General features: G+C 47.9%; 1 protein-coding gene across 1 annotated transcript; it reads right to left on the bottom strand.

Annotated features, from left to right (window-relative positions):
* Positions 1-1,785: 1,785 nt before the first annotated feature.
* TLCD1 (TLC domain containing 1) lies at positions 1,786-10,192 on the bottom strand. Its single transcript, XM_081844330.1, has 4 exons — positions 9,987-10,192; positions 7,964-8,046; positions 4,491-4,573; positions 1,786-2,603 (listed from the first exon to the last, which is right to left on the bottom strand). The coding sequence occupies exons 1-4, from the start codon at positions 10,175-10,177 to the stop codon at positions 2,223-2,225; spliced, it is 738 nt and encodes a 245-aa protein (XP_081700456.1). The 5' UTR covers positions 10,178-10,192; the 3' UTR covers positions 1,786-2,222.
* Positions 10,193-16,948: the final 6,756 nt, after the last annotated feature.

Raw genomic sequence — 16,948 nt, 5'->3', positions numbered from 1 at the left:
CAAGAGAAGAAGCGGTGGAAGAAGATTAAAGAATATTGGGAAAAAATATGTTAATATTTAACTCTCAGAATAGCTTTGGAAGTGGATATAGGCCGTAGGGTGAGGAGGAGAAGATAGTGTATTTTAAAATAGTATTACTTGTAAGTGGTAAAATGTCAAGGTTTTTATGGTAAAAGTAAGTGTAATAAAAAATATGGTTAAAAACTATGATATATGTAAACTGATAAAGGTGAGGTAAAATGAAAATCAGATAGGGGGGACTTGGGCAAGCTCGCCTAACAATGTTTAGAAAAAATAAGGGTAGGACAAGAATTTGCTTCTATTGCCTGTTTTTCTGTTTGTGTTATAAAATGAATAAAAAAATTGGGGGGGGGAGGGGAGCCCATCTGGTCCAGAATCCTCTTCGCAAAGTGGCCAATGAGATACCCATTAGGGGTAACCCGCAGGCAGGATTCTCTCCTCCTGGGGTTTTCAGCAACTGGCATTAAGAAACATCCCTGCCTCCAGATAAAATAGCCACCAGGGCTAGGAGCCATTGATAGAATCCTAGAACTGTAGAGCTGGCAAGGGTCCCCCAAAGATCATCCAGTCCAACCCCCTGCAATGCAGGAGTCGGAGCTGAAGAATCCCTACCAGATGACCATCCAAACACTGCTTAAAAACCTCAATCGAAGGAGCACCCACCACTTTCCAAGTCGTCTGTTGCACCGTCAAACAACTCTTCTCAGAAAGTTCTTCCTGATATTGAGTTGGAATCTCCTTTTAAGTTGAAGCCATGGGTTCGAGTCCTGCCCTCCGGAGCAGGAGAAAACAAGCTTGCTGCCTCTTCCATGTGAGATATTTGAAGATGGCTCTCCTATCTCCTCTCAGACTCCTATCATCCAGGCTAAACATCCCCAACTCCCTCAACCATTCCTCTTAAGACTCTGTTTCCAGACCCTTGATTATCTTGGTTGCCCTCCTCTGCCCACCTCCCAGTTTGTCAATATGCTTCTTAAACTGGGGTGCCCACAACTGGACACAGGACTCCAGGTGTCTTCTCAGGTCCCACTGTCAGGACTGCAGAAAAAATGTGAAAATTCCTAAACTGTTTTTTTAAAAAAAAAACATTAGACTTAGCTTGATGAGCATCCTGTTTTCCCCAAATGGCCAACCAGATGGCCCAATGGGAACCCTTCAAGCAGGTCACCTGACTGCGGTAGCATTTTACCGCTTTTGCTTCAGAGCAGCTTGAAATTCAGGGGTACACTGCTCCTGAAGGTGGAGGCTTCACCTAGCCAGCCTGACCGGAAGCATTCAAGAGCCTTCTCCTGCTCAGTGGAGTTGTCTAGACCTCCCCTGAAGCAGCTAAACCAACCCCTACCTGGTGACAGCAGTTCTGAAAATGTGTTATGCTTTGGGTGAAGGAAATTTCTATTTTTTGTCGGGAAGTTTTATAAACCTCCTCTTCTTACTCACTCTTCTACTAAACTGAAAGAATCCCCAAACACTGAAGACTTGAGGTGGGAAACCTCAAGCCTGGGGCTCAATGTGGCCCTCTGCTCCCTTCCATCAGGCCCTTGAGACTTTCCCCAGGCCACAAACACTCCCCCCCAAGGGGAATTGCCAGGCTGGGAAGTGTCCTTGAAGCTGACAAAGCTTACTTAAAGAAGGGGAGAGTTGGAAGGGACCCCGTGTCTCATCAGGTCCAACCCCTTTCTTGTCTGGACGGAGGATGGCGAGACACGCGTGGGAGCCTGTGTGGAATTGTTGCCCCCTTGAAAAAACACCTCTGGTGGGGGCGGCTTTTATCGAGAACAGCTTTTAATGCATGAAACTACCCTTTCCCTTTCCGTTTTCCAAACCACCAACAGCGAACAAGGCAAAAACTCAACCCCAACCGCCAAATCTTCCCATCTTCTCTTGCTTCCTGCTGAGCTCAGATTGGCTCGGGCCGCTTGGCGCGGCGCGGCCTCCCCTCTGAATTCGGAAAGCGTCACCCTCGTCTAGTAAGGCAAGGCCCAGTGGGGTGGGGTGGGGTGGGGAGCCCCCTAACCCCACCGGGCCCAGAACAAGGAAAGGAAAAGGCTTGGAAAAGAACATCACAGTGAGAACGGCACGATCCTCGGCGGATAAGGCACACGGGCAGCAGAGGAGCGCGACGACAACGGCTCTCCCTTTGGCACTGCCCAAACCGTCCTCTCCACCCGCTGAGGAGTCCGGGAGAGACCACAAGAGGCGGCTCAGTCCGTCAGGAACTTCTTCTCGCTGTCGGGGCCCCGGGCGCCCGGGCAGAAGTCGGAGCGCATGAGGCGCGAGAAGTAGATGAGGATCATGCCGTCGAGAAGGACCAGGTTGACCATGAGGAAAGCACCCTGGCCGCGCATCTCCACGAAGCGGATGAAGTACCAGGTCAGGTAGGCCTGGGGGGCCAGGCGGAAGAGGAAGTAGACCACCACGTTGACGTACTTGTTGACCAGGTAGAGGGTGGGGAAGGGCAGGTGGCCCAGGCGCATCATCATGCGGAGGGTCAGGAAGATGTTGCTCACCTCCACAAAGAGGGTCACCAGGCCGGCGGCCACAAAGCGGTTCAGGAGGATCCCAGAAAACAATCCCATGATGGCCTGAGGAGGAAAGAGGAGGAGAGGGAGGAATCGTGTCTTTAAACATAATAATAGGCGAAGATGAAGTTGACGGGCAAAACAAACTACAGTGGTACTTTGGGTTAAGAACTTAATTCGTTCCGGAGGTCCATACTTAACCTGAAACTGTTCTTAACCTGAAGCACCACTTTAGCTAATGGGGCCTACCGCTGCCACTGTGCAATTTCTGTTCTCATCCTGAAGCAAAGTTCTTAACCCGAGGTACTATTTCTAGGTTAGCGGAGTCTAACCTGAAGCATCTGTAACCTGAGGTAAAATAAAATGGTAAATGGGCCCCTGACCATGAGGTCCAGTCGTGACCGACTCTGGGGTTGGGGCGCTCATCTCGCTTTAGTGGCTGAGGGAGCCAGCGGACAGCTTCTGGGTCATGTGGCCAGCATGACTAAGCCGCTTCTGGCAAACCAGAGCAGCGCACGGAAACACCATTTACCTTCCCGCCGGAGCGGTATCTACTTGCACTTGACGTGCTTTTGAATTGCTAGGTGGGCAGGAGCAGGGACCGAGCAACGGGAGCTCATCCCGTCACGGGGATTCGAACCGCCGACCTTCTGATCGGCAAGTCCTAGGCTCTGTGGTTTAACCCACAGTGTCACCCGCGTCCCTTCGAACCCGAGGTACCACTGTAATGAATTATGCAGGACACACCAGACAATCTGAAACCCTAGAAAGAATAAGGATATTCTTGTTTTATTTCCTTTTTCTCTCTTCTTTTTTTAAAAAAGGGAGAAATGTTCAGGCATAATTAGTAAGCTTTCCGTATTTGCTTCTACATTAGTTGACCTCTTAAAGGTCACTTGTAATAATATGCATAAGGTTTTAAAATTGGATAGTTAAGAGTATAAGACTCAGTGGACGTGTATAAATGAGTAGAAAAAATGGAACCAGGAGGGGGAGTCTGCGGGAAGTGAATTAAGAAGTGTGATTTTTTTAATCTGTCCTTTTGTTATCATAAAGTATCAAAACAAAACATAATAACAGGCAGCCCTGCTAGATCAGGCCAAAGCGGGATTATTTGCCCAGCACTCTTGCTGTCCCGGAATCATGAGGACTAGGAACTCGCCACTTAAAAACAAAAGCGAGTTTCTCTGAAAGCTGAATTCTGCAGTGTCAAAGAACATCAGAAGAGCCTGCTGAATCAGACTCAAGAGGCCCCTGGGCCTAGCCCAGCATCCTGTTCTCACAGAGTTCCAGTGTTAAGAGAAAAAAGCTTTTCACTATCCACTTTCTTCATGCCAGACATGATTTTATAAATGTCTATTGCGTTGTCTCTTCTTCACCTTTTCTCTAAACTAAAAAGTCCCAAACTTTCCCTCTGAAGAGAGCTGTTCCACTCCCTTGATCATTTTGGTCTATCAGAGTAGCAGAGATTAGCAAATCAAGGGATTCCCAGAACTGTAGTGTTGGAAGGGAACCCAGAGGGCATCCCGCTCACCCCTTTGGTCAAGGGAAGATCTGGAACACAGGATGCAGCCACAGCAGATAAGGCCCCGCAAACTCTGGAGTCTGCCCAAACCTCTTGCCTGCTTTGATAGAAGGTGGTGAGCATGTGCAGAAACCGTGTCCTTGCGTGACCTCATTCTACCTTTTTAAAAGTTATTTTTCCCATATTTAGTAAAGCAAGCTTAAAAACACTGACAATACCAAGCTCGTTTATATCACAATTTGCAAACGGCACACATTCCTGTTTACTAACGAACTCGTGAAACGGGACTTTTTTTCCAGCAGGGGAAAAGAAAAAAAGAAAAACCAGGGAAATTTCCTGCTTCGCATCTCTGTGACTCAGAGCCAGCCGAGGGTGGCCACCAGCCTCTGAGTTGCCTCTCCTGGCCCACGAGGGCCGGTACTTGCCATGGCATGGTGGACCAGGTACTCCCACGAGGCCCGAGACTGGCGGCAGACGATGATGTCCAGAGTGTCATGGATGAAATAACCTGGGGAGGAATAAGAAGAGTTATGGAGTTGAAAGGGACCTCATGGGTCATCCAGCCCAACCCTCAGCAGGAAGAGGTTCGCTCTCGCCACCCTCTGCACCCCCAAGGATGGGGGAACCTGCGGTGTGGCCTTCCGGGATGCACAGGAACAGACTTGGTCATTTTTGATACTATGGCGCCCTGAGCGAGGCCAAAATTTGGTGCCCCAAAACGAAACTTCTCCATTTTGGCCCCTCGGCCTGGCGCCCTGTGTGGAGGAACTGCTCTAAATCTGGTGCCACGACTCCAGTTCCCATCTTACCATCACCTAAAACTATTAAAAGGCCCAAAACTTTTATCATTTTACCCTGAAAGGTTAGCACCCCAACCCCCTTGAATTTCAGCTCTTTTAAAACTCCTGCACCAAAAATGATCTAATCCACTTTGAGATTATTTTGTGAAAACGTTGTGAACAAAAGGACGGAAATGACAACACTGTGACCTTGGGGTATTAAACTGAGGAACACGGGGAGGTACCACTGGCCCATCTAGCTCAGTACTGCCTGCACTGACTGGCAGCAGCTCTCTAGGGTCTCTCCCAGCCCAACGTGGAAGTGCTACTGAACCTTTCGCATGCCAAGCAGAGCCTCTGCCTTTGAGCCTTAAAATACATCAAGACTCCAGTCCTCAGAGTTGGTTTTAAATCAGAACAAAAGAAGTCGCTTTTTTCTAACTCAAGACCATTCATCATCCACCTAGCTCAGTACTGTCCACACTGACCGGCAGCAGCACTCCAAGGTTTCAGACAGGAGTCTTTTGCCTACCTGGAGACACCAGGGATTGAACCTGGGATGGCCTGCACGCAAGGCAGAGGCTCTGCCACTGAGCTATCCTGTATTCAAGGAAGTCACATGAGGGAGCGGCCCAGCCTGCTCACAATCCCCTCTTTCTGGGCCCAGGAAAACCTCGCGTTCACGCAGAAGGCTCCAAATATTGATGGGCACCCAGCAGAATCAGGGCAGCCTCAAACTCCACCATACAGAGCGCAGCTCCCAACTCTCAGCTGGGGGGAAATTAGCAACACCAGCCGTGTTTCCGTTACGCTGTTGAGCAAAAAAGGAAGTTGGCAGCAGCGCTGAGAGTCTGGTGGATTTTATTTCCATACAGCTGACCTGCAGAACTACCTTGCTGCAGCACGCAATATCGGGAGGGTTTGCACGCCAAGGGACAGCAGAAAAATATCTGCACAGAGAAATCACGGGGGCACGTGAGGTCGACCCAAAGCAGCGTCAGAAACTCTGCCTGGTTCCCTGTAACTTAAACTTTGCGCGGTGAGGGAACCGCCGGAAGGCCATCAGAGCTGGACCTCAGTTTCTGGGGTGGAGACGCTCCTTCAGCTAAGTGGGGCTGAGGCCATTTAGGGCTTCAAAGGTCAGCACCAACACTTTGAACGGTGCTCGCAAACGTCCTGGGAGCCTTCTCCTCCGTGACCTACAAGAGCCTGCTAGATCGGGCCCAAGGGGGCCCATCTAGTCCATCAGGCTGTTCCCACCGTAGCCAAATGCCCCAGAGACCAGATAGACTGCCTTGGGACCTGGAGGTTCCATAAGACCATAGGAAGACCCTGGTTGCTGGATCAGGCCAGAGGTCCATCTAGACCAGCCACGTATTCTCACAGCGGCCAACCAAGTGCCCCAATGGGAAACCCACAATCTTGATCGCAACAGCAGCTCTGCCCTCCTGACATTTCCAGCAATTGGTATTCAGACGCATCCCTTCCTCTGACCGCCGTGGCAGAGCAGAGCCATGGCGGCTAGTAGCCCAGTCCATGGGACTCTCAAGAGTCTCCTCCAGCACCAGAATTCAAAAGCACCAAAGAATGGATGCTTTTGAATTCTGGCGCTGGAGGAGACTCTTGAGAGTCCCATGGACTGCAAGAAGATCAAACCCCTCCGTTCTGAAGGAAATCAGCCCTGAGTGCTCACTGGAAGGACAGATCCTGAAGCTGAGGCTCCAAGACTTTGACCACTAAATGAGAAGAGAAGACTCCCTAGAAAAGACCCTGATGCTGGGAAAGATGGAGGGCACAAGGAGAAGGGGATGGCAGAGGACAAGATGGTTGGACAGTGTTCTTGAAGCGACCAGCATGAGTTTGACCAAACTGCGGGAGGCAGTGGAAGACAGGAGGGCCTGGTGTGCTCTGGTCCAGGGGGTCACGAGGAGTCGGACATGACTAAACTACTCAACAACAACAACAACAGCCCTCGATAGCCCTCTCCTCTACAGACTCCCATCGTCCCTGACCGCTAGCTGGGAGCCGTATCAGAAACATCTGGAGGTCAGGCGGTTGGCAAAAGCCATCCCCGATTCTTGCCCCGCCCCCGGGCAATCAATCCGACTAATGTTTTAACATTGCAGTTTAAAAGCTTCTGAAAGCCCTGCTCATTATTTCAGCTTACAACTGCTCTTAACTTAGGAACAAAGGCATTAAGTGTAGATGCATCAAAATACGGGAAATGTGAGCCATTATCCTATCTACCCAGTCCAAAAACCACACATACAGCAGTTGCTCATCTTCTGTGGGAAAAGTCTGCTAAACCTTCCATCTCTCTGAGCTGCATCTTGGAGAATCAAGAGAGCTGAAAAGGGCCTTCAAGGGTTATCCAGTCCATCTCCTTGCAATGCAGGAATAGCATCTATATTATTATTATTATTATTATTATCATCACTACTATTATTATTATTATTACCCCTAAGTCCTTTTCACATGGACTGCTGTCAAGCCAGGTTTCCTCCATCCTATATCTGTGAATGTGATTATTCCCAATTATTACATTTGTCCCCACTGAAATGTTTCCAAGCACATTTCAAAGCATTGTTGCTGACCTTTAAAGCCCTAAATGGCCTCGGCCCAGTAGACCTGGAGGAGCGTCGCCACCCCCATCGTTCAGCCTGGACACAGAGGTCCAGCTCCGAGGGCCTTCTGGCAGTTCCCTCCCTGGGAGAAGTGAGGTTACAGGGAACCAGGCAGAGGGCCTTCTCGGTAGTGGCACCCGCCCTGTGGAACGCCCTCCCAGCAGATGTCAAAGAGAAAAACAACTACCTAACATTTAGAAGACATCTGAAGGGAGCTCTATTCAGGGAAGTTTTTAATATTTAATGCTGTATTGTTTTTAACACTTGATTGGGAGCTGCCCAGAGTGGCTGGGGAAACTCAGCCAGATGGGCGGGGTGTAAATAATAAATTATTATTATTATTATTATTATTATTATTATTATTACTACTTCCTTTTTTGGCAAAACTACTCTGCGCCGCCTTTTGCCCGTTAGGCTGCCTTACTCTTATCAGAGACAAGGCACTGGGTTGCTGCCCGCCTGAGCCCAGCACCGCTAGCATCACCTGCTTCTCACCTGCGGAAACACACAGCAGCAGATGCCCAGATCGAGAGGTTGAGTTGATGAGGTCGGCAAAAGCCCCAGGCATTTTCCACACCCTGGTTCATGGGATAGAAAACAAGAGATTCACAAGTTAGGACAGGCCATCTACAATGAGGACTTTTAAAAAGGGTAAGTTCAGGAGAAACAAGTTCCTCCTGGCCCAAGCCTTACCAGGGTCACACGCCCTTTAAGGGCCAGTCCTGTTCCTTGATCAACCCACAAAATCCATGTCATATTACAAGGAAGAGATCCCTGAGCAAAACTGGTGGATCATGGAACTAAGCCAAGCTAAGGGGAAGGGAGTATATGACAGGCACAGACCACCAGAATTACTGGCCAGGGGGATCTCTTGCACACAGACACAAATGCAAACTAAAATAATCAAGATTCACATTAGATGTCTCAAATCCAGCACAGATACCATTTAGAATTTCCCTAAATTCAAAATGGGGGCGTTCTTTCCTTCTCCAAAATCCCAAGTGTTTAAAAAGAGAGACAGACAGAAACAGAGAAAACTCCAAAAAATAAATAAATTGGTTTGCTGTTGTTATTAGCTGCTACTAACTAAAGCAAGTCTGCTTTTAGCACAATGTCTTGCCACTCTTTAAAGTCTGTTTAAAATGTTTTGTCCCGTTTTATGCAAAATGCTTAAGATTATTTTTTAGCAGTATATAAATATTGCTAAATAAAACAACATAGCATTACGAAGAATAACCATTTATTGCAACATGCGGTGGTGTGGGGAACTTCATGGCCTCTCTCTCGAAGACAACCATTAGGGATTTCCTAATGCACGAAGATCCGAAACCAGGTTCTTGGCATTCACACAAACAAGCGCACAGATGTCCTTTTTCGCAACCAAGAGTTTCTGGCAGGCATCTTGCCAGCACCTGCTGGAATGAGGAGGGGCTGTAGACCCACAACAGGTGCATAGTGGCAGGGGGCAACCACCTGCGCCAGCCCCCTTGGGCAACCCCAGCCTGCTAAGAGAGGCTGTGCCAAGGCAGGGACAGATACATCCAGGGCCCCGCCTGTGGCCTCCTCTTGGGGAGACGGACCGGTTTTCTCCTTCGGAGAAGGTGAGTTAAGAAACATGGGAAAGAGCAGGTGAAGGATGCCCCACCTTGGCAGTGTGGGAGAGCAGGGCATCAGGCAACTGCTTGGCCAGCCACAGGCTTCCTTGGACGTTGCAAAACCCCGCTGAGGTTCACCAGGTTCCCTCCCCAAATCTGTGTGGGCTTCCTTGCGAGTAGGGCGGCCCACACTCTGTGTACACTCAGGGGCACCCTCTCCCTCCATTGACTTATTAGAGGTATTTCTGATCTCTCCAGTTTTCCTGGAACAAGGCTGACCTCGAGGAAATTTGCCAGGAAGCACCTTCTAGGGAACAGGTAGAACCAGGAAACGGAAGATCCATCATCTCCAAGGACAAAAGCAGCCTTGTTTCAAGGCCCCGGCAGGCAGCCCTTGGCAAGAGCCTGAGAACAGGAGCCGGGTCTTAACCTGAGCGGCGCTGGCGCCAGGCTGCTGCCCTGGGAGAGAGGAGGGCAGGGAACAGAAGCCACATCTGGTAGCCCCACCCTGGGGAGCAACTACTTCTTTCAAAAAGAGACAGGGGGGGGAAATGTCCTCTGTTTTGCAACATGCTGTCTAGGCTGCAGGAGGGATGGCACTCTGTACATGCCCAGAAACCACCACCACCACCCTCACTCCCAGCCACCACAACGCCAGCCTTGCAAAATACATCCTCCCTGAGAGATGATGTTTATGTAAGGAGCATTCTCTGGGCATGTCCACTGGCAAGCAGGCTCCGGGAAGTGCAAAGGCAGCAGCGGCGGCGGGGAAGGCACTTTGTGCATGCTCAGAGACCACCCCCACCCCGGCTTTCCATGACGCCTTTTCCCCGGCAGTGGACTGGCGGGGGGGGGTGTCTCTCTGTGCATGCTCAGAGGCAGCCTGGCCCCAGGAGGAGAGGGCGGCCCTGCTCCGCACTCACCCGACCACGGCCCAGATCCCGGCCACGACGGAGTGGACGAAGGAGACGAGCAGGTTCCTCCAGCGCCAGGTGCGCGTGGCGTCGAGGCGGACGTGCGCCGGCAGCGGGCTGAGCCGGAGCCCCTGGCGGAGGGCGGCGAAGGCCAGCGTGGAGCCCGCCACCAGCCCCACCGCGCGCAGCCACGGGCCCATCGCCCGCCCGCCTGCCCGCCCGCCCGGCTGCCTCCCCGCTCCCGGCGCGCCGCCCCGGCCCACGTGCGCGCCCGCCCGCCGGGAGGAGCCCCGCCCAGGGGAGGAGCCCGCCCAGGCCACGCCCCGGGGAGGGGCCGGTAGGGGGTCCGTCTGCCGCCGCCGCCGCCAGGCCACGCCCCCCGCCCGCTGTGCGATTGTCACCGTCGCCCCATTGTTGCTGGGCGGCGCTGCAGCGCTATCGCGACGGAGGCACTATTATTGTTGTTGTTGTTGTTGTTATCATCATTATCAATCACCCAGTAATATTAGCAGCTTCGTTCTCAAGCTGCCAAGGAGTAGTAACATTATTATTATTATTATTATTATTATTATTATTATTATTATTATTATTATTATTCACCCAGTAATATTAGGAGCTTCGTCCTCAAGCTGACAAGGAGTAATAATATCATTATTATTATTATTATTATTATTATTATTATTATTAATCACCCAGTGATAGTAGCAGCTTCGTCTTCAAGCTGCCAAGGAGTAATAACATCATCATCATCATTATTATATCTTGTCTATTTTTTAAAAAAATCATCATAACCAGGGCCGGATTTAGGTTTGATGAGGCCCTAAGCTACTGAAGGGTATGAGGTCCTTTATACGTCCAGCTGTCAACAACAAATTGTTGCTGTTTTTTGTGTTGAATATATGCTATATGGATCTAATAGGTATCTAAAGCCATTTGCCACTGTTGCTGTATGTAGGTTTATTTTATTTGTTTTTGTCTTATATTTTGGAAATGTACATCCAGATTTTTTTCCTTTAAGTCTTTTGGGAGCCTCCAAAGCTATAGCTTGTTAGCTTATACGTAAATCTGGCACTGATCATCACCTCAGTGATAAGGAGAGTATCATCTTCGTCGTCAAGGTGCCACATAATAAGGACTTTATTATCATTTTATGGCTTTATTTCTAGTGGCCTCGCCATATGGAATTGCCACTGATTTTTTGCGCGAGCCTGCAATAACACCTCTTTTTTAAAAATAGAAACCAGCCTTGTGGTACTTATGAATGCTAACAGTGTTATGGTGACTATTAATTAAATTGTATACTGCGTACAGGCCCTTGTTCCCCCTCCAGCTGAAGACTTTCTTGTTCCAACAGGCTGTTGGCAACTGACTGCTTTTAAGGAAAGGGCTGGTACTGTGCTGTTTTATTGTAATGATCTGTATGTTGTAAACATATTATAATGCATACACATTCTGTTACTATTTAATTTTTTTTTAAGGATTGCTTCCCCATCCCATTTGTTTGGCTGTCTCTTTTTTAGCTGTAAGCCACCTTGAGTCCCTTGCCAGGGAGGAAAGCAAGATATAAATATATATGATAGGTCGAAAATGGCTTCTTTTATTACGGCCAGAGCGACAGTCCACGTCACCAGATGCGCAGAGCATTAGCCTGAGTTGTCACTGAGCCACTGATGTGAAGAGTGGGCCCTTTGACACTGGGTGGCAGCAACACACCACAATATTTGATGGGCCATTTTTTGTTTATCCAGAGACTTTCCTTGCTGGGGAAGAAGGATAAGGCTTCCGCCAGGCACCTGGAATAGTTATTTCACTCGATTTTCCCCAGCCGAATGCCCCTCACTCTCTTCACGTGGTGCAGCCTTAAACTTGTGAATCTGCTGCAAAGAGATACTGGCAGTGAACACCAGCCTGAGCAGTTTAAAAGAGGATTAGATGAAATTCATGGGGGATAAGGCTACATAAGAACATAAGGAGAGCATCAGGCCAAGGGCCCCTCTGGTCCAGCATCTTCTGATCCGCAAACAGGATCTGAGCACACAGGATGGAGGTTTTTCATTCCTGATCTAACGTATTGTCCTTCGCCAGATTTGGTGGCAGAGACCAGTTCCGATCTGTGCTCCCTCTGGTTTACTTTGGGCCTCTTTGCCTACCTTGCAGGTTTGTTGTGAAAATCAAAGAAGGGGAAGACATTGTGTCTGCTGCTTTGGGTTCCTTGGAGCAATGGTGTGTGTGTGCATGTTTATTTATTTATTTATTTTAAATACTTTTTATTGGCTTTTTCAGTTAAACAAAAAACAAACAAAACCAAGCAAAAACAAACAAATTATAATAAAATCATCTTTACATTCATTCTTTGGTATCATCATCTTATTTACATTGCATTATATCACGCCTCGACTTCCTTCCCTCCCAGTTGCAGGTTTCTTGGTATACGTCTCTTCTCTTACAGTTTTTTTCCCCAATTATGTACGCATCACAAGGTTTATGTTAATCCTACTGTAGTTCTTAAACTTCTACAATTATATTCAATATATGTTACAAATTTACTCCATTCTTCAATAAACTTTGTACCTTTTTGGTGTCTAATTTTATGTGTCATTTTCGCTAATTCTGCATATTCGAAAAATTTTACTTGCCAATCCATAACAGTAGGGATCTCTGATGATTTCCATTTTTGTGCTATCAAAACCCTAGCAGTGCATGTTTAAATGTGAAACCTGAAGGAGCATCTCCACCCACATCATTCAGCCCACTGAGGTCCAGCTCTGAGGGCCTTCTCGGTAGTGGCGCCCACCCTGTGGAACGCCCTCCCATCAGATGTCAAGGAAATAAACAACTATCTGACTTTTAGAAGACATCTGAAGGCAGCCCGGTTTAGGGAAGTTTTTAATGACTGATGTTTTAATGTATTTTTAATCTGTTGGAAGCCGCCCAGAGTGGCTGGGGCTATAATAAATTATTATTATTATTAGCTAATGCCCCTTGGTTTCCTTTTCTGACAAATTCTGATATTTATTTTTGTGTATATATGCAGAATCTTCCCCAGCTTTCCTTTGAAAACATGCACTACTCAGCGTGCTTTCCTCCCTCCTATGTTTTGCTTTAAAAAAACACACCCCTTTATCAAGGTGAGGAGAGGGGAAGCCAAGCTCTTTCTCAGAGATAGCACCAGCCTTGCAGGACACCTGGCTGGCTGGGAATGACCTTGCAGGGAGAATCAGCCACCACATTCACCTTATCTCAGAGGATCTGTCTCAAGATCTTGAAAGCCTCTGTGGGCTTTGCTGGAAAAGGAAATCCATGCACCTCCTTTCCAGAGGTGTGCCTGGAAACAAAACATTTGCCTCTGCAAACAGGGCAGATGGCAGCTTGAATCAAGGCCAAAGATTAGTGAGTTGCATTCAGAGTTTTGTTTTCCCCCTTCTTGCAAACGTTGACTGCTTTGTAGGAAATGCCCCTCGTAATCACTTCCAGTGTTCTTTACAAATCTGCTGTTTGCCCTGACTTGGTAAATAGGTCTAGACTTGATAAGGCTTTCCAACTCCTTATATATAAGCTGTGGGTTGCTTGCAGGGAGATCAACTAAGCTATCAATAAAAAATTGTCCAATAGCACCTTAAAAAAGGCAAAGGACCCCTGACAGTTAAGTCCAGTCGCGAACGATTCTGGGGTTGCGGCACTCATCTCACTTTACTGACCAAGGGAGCTGATGTTTGTCCGCAGACAGTTTTTCCAGGCATGACTAGGCCGCTTCTGGCAAAACCAGAGCAGCGCATGGAAACTCCGTTTATCTTCCCGCCGGAGCGGTACCTATTTATCTGCTTGCACTTTGATGTGCTTTCAAACTGCTAGGTTGGCAGGAGCAGGGACCGAGCAACGGGAGCTCACCCCATGAGGTTTAGACCACAGCGCCACCCGCGTCCCTTAGCACCTTAGAGACCAACTAAGTTTGTTCTGGGTATAAGCTTTTGTGTGCATGCGTCAGACCAACATGGCTACCTACCTGAATCTGCTATCAATTGCTGTTAGCCACTAGAGCAAAACCTTGTGGACCATCTTCAAGGGTCGACACAAAGGGCATAAATAGCTATGGCCATACTGTACTGGCCCAGGAATGACTGTATCTGGGAAGAGAGGTGTTTCTGCCCCTGCCACGACATCGAGTGATTATTGTTCTTAATCCAGGTGCTTTGAAACAATTAGAAAACTCTTGCCTGCGAGTGCTCCAGTTGGAGAACAGCCTTTACCAAAAGTGTCATGGGCTTTGAAGACGCTCGAACTCAGGACACAAGGAAGAAATGTGCTAAGAGGAAGGCACACTTGGCAAATCCACACTGTGATCAACTCCCGTCCGGAAACCAATGTCTCCACTGTGAAAGGACATGTGGATCCACAATTGGCCTCCACAGCCACTTACAGACTCATTGTTAAAACTGTGTTAATGGAAGACAATCTTACTCGGCAAAGTGATCGCCAAAGAGAAAAGAGAGAGCTTTGAAACATATGCTTGATTAAATTGTTCTGTTGTTTTAGCGCCTGATGAAAAGGTCTGTTAAGCTCCGAAGCTTGCACACTACTAGCGTGCACAAGTGAAGATCACATCCACACTGTACACTTAAAGCATTTTAGCAGTCACGGAGAAAACTGGGAACTCTAGCTGATTAAGGGCATTGAGCGCACGCACGTACAATTCCCGGCACCATGATGACTCTGTTCTGCTGGGGAGAAAACATTGTGCTTGAATTCCGCTTGCAGGTTTCTCATGTGGGCATTTGGTTGGCCACTGTGAGAACAAGATGCTGGACTAGGTGGCCCCCCCTTCGGCCTGGTCCAGCAATCTCTTCTTAGGTTCTTAGCACCCTTAACAAACTACAGTTCCCAGGCTTCTCCATGACTGTTAAAGTGGTATAAGAGGGGTTTAGATGGGTGGTGTGGATGGTTCATTCTGTTCCCAATATTCGAACCTGGTCCCTGCAGAGACCCACTTTATAAGGACCGCTCTTTCTTTGCATCCTTCCCACCAGGAGTCCAACAGCAGGCTTGACTGGCTCCCTTTGTCTAGAGAGGAACCGCCTCGCCAGCTGTTTATGCCTCAACAACAGCTCATCCTTGCCCCAAAGGGATGGGGCATTTAATTTGCCTGAAAAGGACCTCAGCTGTGTTGTGTTTGGGGGAGGGAGTCCTGTCTCCTGGGGGGGCCCTATCCATTAGGTGCAGAGGTGGGAAAATAGGCAAATAATTAGCGATGAACCTCCTGGATCGCAGAGGGCCTGAGTGGTGCCTTTAAAATGCTTTATATACCATACCAATTGTCATATTTAAACCGGTTTGCAACAGAAATAGCCATAGTTAATCCCCTAGTCCAGATGTGGGGAACCTTTGGCCCTTCAGATGTTGCTGATCTTTAACTCCCAGTATCCCTGGCTATTGGCTATGCTTGCTCTGGGGCTCACGAGAGTTGTGCTTTAGGACCATATTGGGGTGGGCAAAGGTTCCCCACACTTGCCTTAGTCCTAAAACTGCAAAGTACATGTAACTACAGTAAACAGCATATTCTAGCCTGGTTCTCTCTCCTGTATACTGTTGACTCCCTGGGGTCAGTCTGTAGATTGGAAGCCCCTTGGGGCAGAGACCTGTCCTCTCATTTTTTGTTTCTTTTTCGTAAAGTGCTTTGCTCCAGGTGGGTGCTATCAAAATGATAATTATAATGGTGTCAGAACCACAAAAAAGAAAAAAATAGTCAGAAGAACCATTTATTTATTTGTTTATTGAACTTGCCCAGGGAGTATATGGTCAGCCAATGCAGACTTTTTTTAAAGTAAAGATACTTCATTTCATAATGTATATAAAACAGAGAGAACAGTTATAATAACAGATGAGAATTAAAAGATGGCAAACAGAAGTATAAAATGGGCACGTAGAATGAGTCCACCTGGACGTGGGTTCAAATAAAAAAGTCCAAGTAAAGAATTATTAGTGTCATCTGATAACAACTCTGGTTCCAGACTTTCACGGCTTGAAAATGATGTTTCTGTTGTACATGTAATAAAGGAATGCCAAATCATATTTTAATAGGGTTGCCAAAGTGAACATCTGGTTGCTTTTTTGGCAAAGTTTCTGAGCTGCCATAGATCTAGATTTTCCCTTGTCAAAATTCCAAATTCTGTGAGATTTGAGCATTTTGTTCTGGTGATGGTCTGCCTCCCTCAATAGTCTAGCTGTGGCATTTTGCAACAGCTGGGTCTCCGGACCAAGCCTCACAGAAAGCAATTTTATCTATCAGTCTGTGGGGAAACTGATAGGATCTCCTGTTGTGACTAGATTCGCGTTCCCACAAGCCTCTGGCCAGCAGGAACAGTGGTCAGGGACTGTGGAAGTTGGAGTCCAGCTGCATCTGGAGCGCCCCATCCTTGCCTATGCACCCTAGAGAAAAATCCAAATGCAGCCTTTGCTGGCCTGCTATTTTCCCCAGATGTTTTGGGCTGCCTGTAGTCCCAAACATCTGGAGGGCAACAGGAAGGTGAAGAGGCTTCCAAGGCCCAGGAGCAAGAGGGCAGCAGCTAAAGCTTGCACCCTTGGGCTCCAGAGAGATCCTTGGGTGGGTCTTCAAATTCACAGAAGCAAGCCTTTGGTTGTGATGGGGACCCTTGGGCCAGTCACCACCTCTCAGCAATGTGAGCCTACCTCACAGGCTTGTTGTGAGAATGGTCGGCAGGGAACAGGGAATGAGAATGGGAGGAAGGTAACGTTGTTCTCAGCGTTTTGCTAGTGTTTGCTATTGCTGTTGTGATTCTGATAGTTATGTTATTGATTGATTATTGTCATGTTGCTGTTACTGTTTGGCAGCTAGTTTATTGTTTATTTATGCTATGACTATTGAAGTTTAGCAAGGATCCCTTAAGCAGAGAAAGAAACAGAAAATAGCATTCAGGTTTGTCTTGTTAATAATAACAATAATTTTTGAAATCATT

Source organism: Podarcis erhardii, assembly GCF_964252035.2.
Source record: "Podarcis erhardii genome assembly, chromosome: 16".
NCBI lineage: Eukaryota > Metazoa > Chordata > Lepidosauria > Squamata > Lacertidae > Podarcis > Podarcis erhardii.
This window is presented reverse-complemented; position numbering and strand designations above follow the sequence as displayed.

What these genes read in the sequence shown, in the direction of transcription:
- TLCD1 (XM_081844330.1), bottom strand. Translation starts at nt 10,177, where the DNA reads ATGGGCCCGTGGCTGCGCGCGGTGGGGCTGGTGGCGGGCTCCACGCTG. An exon ending in GGGATCTGGGCCGTGGTCGG is followed by an intron (nt 8,047 to 9,986) that starts GTGAGTGCGGAG and finishes CCCATGAACCAG; the next exon opens with GGTGTGGAAAATGCCTGGGG. An exon ending in ACCTGGTCCACCATGCCATG is followed by an intron (nt 2,604 to 4,490) that starts GCAAGTACCGGC and finishes TTTCCTCCTCAG; the next exon opens with GCCATCATGGGATTGTTTTC.